This window comes from Gigantopelta aegis, chromosome 14 (assembly GCF_016097555.1).
Source record: "Gigantopelta aegis isolate Gae_Host chromosome 14, Gae_host_genome, whole genome shotgun sequence".
Taxonomy (NCBI): Eukaryota; Metazoa; Mollusca; class Gastropoda; order Neomphalida; family Peltospiridae; genus Gigantopelta; species Gigantopelta aegis.
In genome coordinates, this window is record NC_054712.1 from 11295242 (window position 1) to 11301261 (window position 6020).

Here is a 6020-nt window from a genome sequence, read left to right on the forward strand (position 1 = left end):
GAAATAACTCTGTATATCGTATTCCGTTGTACTCTGTTACATATGTACTTGATTAATTTAGCAAGTGAGCAATGCACGATTAACTCGATTAATCGTAACATTTAATATCACTAATTTAACACAATTTCAAGTGTCAAACTTAATAATTGGTTTTACCTACAGGCATTGATAGCACATGGCTGTGGTTTCTAATAACAAAATTCCCTTTGATTCTACCCTGGGCAGAGATGCGATATTAACTGCAATAATTGCTTTGTCCTTCGGATATACTGTATGTTGAATTTATTTTACCTTGAGGTACGTCGTTCTATAGACAAGGCATTAGGTAGAGAATCAACCACTATTTTGCCAAATGACCATTCGACTCTGCATTGTGCAGAGATACAGTCCTACCTAGTATTATGGGTTTTGTCGTTGAGCTTTCTCCTACCCAGTGACGTAAGAAATTTCAACATAATTAAATTTAACATCACGCCAAACGTCAATTTTGGTAACTGTTTGAGGGCGGCTGCGGTGTTTGAATGTCGTAAAAGGTTTCTCGTCAACGAGCACAACATACTGCTTCTTCTGCACGACGATTGTCAAGTTGAACTTCTTCCACAGTTTGAAAGGAAACGTGTCGGCGTACTCCTCTAACCCCCATCTGCCAGTGTTGACGCGATTGTTGAAAACAACAGGGTTCCCGTCTTTAAGATTGAAACGAGCCATCATATGGAAAACAGTGTTTTTTAACACGTCGTACAAACTGACAACAAACCCAGATTCACCATTTGGGAATCCGCTAATTTCAATTATGGATCCAGTGTTTAAAGGACATGGTAAATTTACAGGAATTGTAGAGAATTTGTTTTGAGAACAGCCAGTTTTTGGTGGTTCCCAAGATACATTCCCCAAAAACGTCTCCTCTTTTTGAATGGATATAGGAAACGAAAATATAACATAATTAACTTGAACACCACGTTCAACGTTAATTTTAGAAACTGTTTCAGGGGCTCTGCGGTGATTGAATTTCATGAAAGGTTTCTCGTCTACAAGCAAAGCATACTGTTCCTTTTCCACGATGATTGTTAAGTTGAACTGCTTCCACAGTTTGAAAGGAAACGTGTCGGCATACTCCTCAAACCCTGATTTCCCCATCTTGTCATGATTGTTGAAAACAACACTGTTCTTTCCAATAACATTGAAACGCACCATCATATAAAAAACTATATTTTCCGACACGTCATAGAATCTGACAAAAAACGTAGAGTTATCATTTGGGAATCCGTTGATTTCAATGATGGATCCATTGGTTAAAGGACATGGTAGATCTACAGGGACTGCAAAGAATTTGTTTTGAGAACATCCAGTGTTTAGTTGTTCCCACGATCCATTCCCCAAACACGTCACCTCTTTCTGAATGTATCCGCAGAACGAAAAGCCATCGTTACAGATGTACTTTGCAGTTGACCCCGGAACATGAGTGTCATACTCAACACCAGCATTAGGCAACGAGGGAGGACTGTCACATGATGCTGTTGTCGTCGTCATGAACTCCATTTCTGTTGCATCTACCAGTTTATACGTAGAACTTCTCTTGTTTCTCTCAAAATGCATGTCAGTGTACAACCTTTTGTAGATGGACAGGCTATCATTATTCTGAACCTCTTTTTTGCGTATATGGTTGTAGTCCATGGTGTCATGAGTAGAGCATTGGTGGGAGTTCCCATCGAGCATAATCCAGCCGCATGTCGAGGATTTCAAACAGTCCAGAGCACATGGCAGCAGCACATCTACATGCTGTTCCATCTGGGTTGACGGATAATCATTCATAGTGCTCTGGTTTGTTGGAAGGAAACAAACACAGAACAAACAGAGAGTAAGGAAAACTATTTCATGTCGGGCCATCTTGACAACGATTATGAAATATATATATATATATATATATATATATATATATATATATATATATTAGTCATTAAGAAAAACAAATATATAATTCATATGTTAATTAGAGACAGGAATGTAAATTATATATCTGTGACATACTGACATATAATGGTCAAATGTATCGTTACCGGTGTTCAGTTAGGATGCGGCAACTGAAATCAATGCTTTCTAAAAATAATCGCTCGCATCGTTCGCGTCCGGTTAGGATACAGCTTTACCGATCATGTTTAAGTATCATGACAATTTGACCATTTCTGGCACAGTTATGGTCATTGAACTTAGGAGATATGTTACCCAACACAACATCACAGTCTTTATGACTTTTTGTTGCAAACCTTCAAATCATTCACTTACAAATGTGTGTACAGCTTTGTCTCATAGATCTACATACCATGCACTTGTGTTTCATGGGGTTTGGCTTTTTTTCTTCTTTTTTTTTCCTTTTTTTTTTGATAGTATGACTGGTTGTGCACTATAACTTGATGGCGATGTAATCCGTATACTCAGTATATATATATATATATATATATATATATGTATGTATGTATGTATGTATGTATGTGTGTGTGTGTGTGTGTGTGTGTGTGCGCGCGCGCGCGCAATATATATATATATATATATATATATATATATATATATATATATATATATATATATATATATATATAATCTGTCCCTGACCTGACTTCTGTTCCACTGAGAGGGTGTCCCAAGGCTATAGCCGCTTCTTTGAAAGAAAGAAATGTTTTATTTAACGACGCACTCAACACATTTTATTTACGGTTATATGGCGTCAGACATATGGTTAAGGTCCATACAGATTTTGAGAGGAAACCCGCTGTCGCCACTACATGGGCTACTCTTCCGATTAGCAGCAAGGGATCTTTTATTTTCACTTCCCACAGGCAGGATGGCACAAACCATGGCTTTTGTTGAACCAGTTATGGATCACTGGTCGGTGCAAGTGGTTTACACCTACCCATTGAGCCTTGCGGAGCACTCACTCAGGGTTTGGAGTCGGTATCTGGATTAAAAATCCCATGCCTCGACTGGGATCCGAACCCAGTACCTACCAGCCTGTAGACCGATGGCCTACCACGACGCCACCGAGGCCGGTCCCGCTTCTTTGAGTCATACAGGCACGAGTACCGTAGCTAATCCTGTGTTTTACATAACCATGCTATTCATTGTACTTCTGGTAAGGTACATGAACATCCAAAGGAGAGATGGGTCGAGGCGTAGCCCAGTGGTACAACGCTCGCTTGATGCGCGGTCGGTTTGGGATCGATCCCCGTCAGTAAGCCCATTGCGCTATTTCTCGCTCCAGCCAGTGCACTACGACCGGTACGTCAAATGCCGTGGTATGTGCTATCCCGTATGGGATGGTGCATATAAAAGACACCTTGCTGCTAATCGAAAAGAGTAACCCATGAAGTGGCGACAGCGGGTTTCCTCTCTCAATATCTGTGTGGTCATTAACCAATTGTCTGACGCTATACAACCGTAAATAAAATGTGTTGAGTGCGTCGTTAAATAAAACATTTCCTTCCTTCCTTCCAAAGGAGAAATAACCTACCCCAATGTCAAAGCTTTGGCGGCACACTGGCTTTCAGTGTGACAACTGGAATGACTATATCCAGTCATTGGTGGGACGTCCCATGTTTCAGATATTCTAGAAAATGCAATATCATTTTTATGGCAAGTTTGGGGTCACCAGATGTAAATATGGATAAGATGATTGATTTTATTCTGCATGTAGTCTACAATTGGCTCACATGGGTAAAAACACCCAGTTAGAGTCAGGTCAGGTCATGTCAGGTCATAGGGCTTAATGTGCACATTTAGAGCAAGTTGTTGTAGCGCACGCTTGTCATGGGCGCAGATGTCGACTTAAGACGGCTCCCCCGTCCAGGACAGGAAAGGAATTGGGGTAGGTTGGAGGGGGCATTTGTAGTGCTATTGAATTTTGAATGTCCAGTAGGAGTAAGTCCTAAATATAAAAAAAATGCGCATTTTTCATGAGGTAATTTGGTGTATAATTTGGAGCGTTTCATCGAAAAGGAATGGATATATTTGAGTAATTTTGACTTAAGTTTGTTGAGTTCATAGAGTCAATATGTAATGCTAATTCTTTGAAAAGGGAAACAGGGGCAAGATCGAACCACCTCGATGGATCCATTCAACTGGTTGGGGTTTTGTTTTCGTTCCAACCAGTACACCACTACTGGACAAAGGCCATGGTATGTACTTTCCTGTCTGTGGGAAAGTGCATACAAAAGATCCCTTGCTGCATATGGGGAAATGTAGTGGGTTTCCTCTGATGACTACGTGTCAGAATTACCAAATATTTGACATCCAACAGCCGATGATTAATTAACCAATGTGCTCCAGTGTCACACCTGATATGGTTAGCTGTTTAAACCCAATACACGCCTAGTTAGATCCCCGAACCCAGGAATGAAAACTGAAGACCGTGTCCATTTGGTATGATAGTACAGCGCTTCCTGAAAAAAAAATGAAGGTTTTTAGAATACCAAGTTGTTACGTGATTTGCAAGACACCATCATCACTGGCCATGATATGTCGTATTAGCTAAGAGATATAATAGAAATGTTTTATTTAACGACGCACTCAACACATTTTAATTACGGTTATATGGCGTCAGACATATGGTTATGGACCACACAGATATTGAGAGGAAACCCGCTGTCGCCACTTCATGGGCTACTCTTTCCGATTAGCAGCAAGGGATCTTTTATATGCACCATCCCACAGACAGGATAGCACATACCACGGCCTTTGATATACCAGTCGTGGTGCACTGGCTTAGCTAAGAGAATTCTTGTTTGACAATTTAGGTACGTTTTTTTTACCAAAACACCATACCGAAACTATCTTCACATTCATAAGCGTACGAGACGGGGGGGGGGGGGGGGGGGGGGGGGGGGCAGGGGCGGCAACTGCCCGCTAGCGCTGGAGCAAAACCTCAAATTCGAGTAAAATTATACTGATATTCGGGCAAAATGTGCTAACCTGAGACCTTTTCCCCCATGTATTTCCATCATTTTACCCTCACAATTAGTTGTAATACATGTAAAAATGTATAGTGAATCATTTGCAACCCTATATATAGCTGTTTGGTAATAATAGTATGCTAATATGAATAAATGTTGTTATCCAGATTCGGGCATTTTTGTTTAATTCGGGCAAAAGCCAGGATACTCTTTCCCTCCCCCCCCCCCCCCCCCCATCTTTACAAAAATAGGAGCCATACGCCTATGTTCCCCTTGTCACCTTTTGTAGAAAGATTTGAAGCTTATTTTTGGTTACCCTCGTCTCGTTTTTGTAACGCTGTAACGAATTCTTACCCATTTATGAAAAGTGAACCTTAAGTAGGCCTAACATATTTCTAAAAAAGACAACCTCCCCCCCCCCCCCCCCCCCCCAAAGATATGAAAAATGTAAAAACCTAATTATTCATACTTTATGATCAAAATTATCTTAAATTACCCCAAAAATTATCTTTGATGGTCAATTTCGCGTGGATATCTACCTTTGCCATAAACCGTAGGCCTACCTACCCTCGCCATAACCCATACACTGTATAGACCTTAATAAGCATGGTTACCCATTTCCAACAAACCAAACTACACAAACTGTTTTTTTTTTTTTTAAACTAATTTCAGTTTGGTCTGACTTAAGAAGAAAAGTTAAAATGTTTTGGAAATAACAAAACAAAAACAACAACTCTTTTTTGTGTGTGTGCAATTTAAGAAACAATCGGCTCAGAAATAAAATTCCATAGTATGAAAAACGACGTTCCCTCTGGTAAGGACTATAAAATTATTATCTTCTTTGGTTAAATTCTGAATCTGTCCCTGAAATTTTAATCATGAAACACCCTTACTAGAATTGTAATGGACATATCTATAAACCAGAGTAATAATGATTCTGACCAATATTGATAAGTATCGATTGAAAGAATTAAAAGAACAAATGATCTGTGTAATTTACAGTATATTATATTATATTCAGAAACAATGACCTTATTTGACCTTGAAAATGTAGGCCTGTCAAAATAATAAAATAAT

At 39.5% G+C, this 6020-nt stretch overlaps 1 protein-coding gene across 1 annotated transcript; it reads right to left on the bottom strand.

Annotated features, from left to right (window-relative positions):
• Positions 1–426: 426 nt before the first annotated feature.
• Positions 427–1876, bottom strand: LOC121389068 (galectin-8-like). Its single transcript, XM_041520684.1, has one exon. The coding sequence runs from the start codon at positions 1810–1812 to the stop codon at positions 427–429; it is 1386 nt and encodes a 461-aa protein (XP_041376618.1). The 5' UTR covers positions 1813–1876.
• Between the last annotated feature and the right edge of the window lie 4144 nt (positions 1877–6020).

Coding starts and splice junctions, on each gene's coding strand:
- LOC121389068 (XM_041520684.1), bottom strand. CDS start 1,812: ATGAATGATTATCCGTCAACCCAGATGGAACAGCATGTAGATGTGCTG.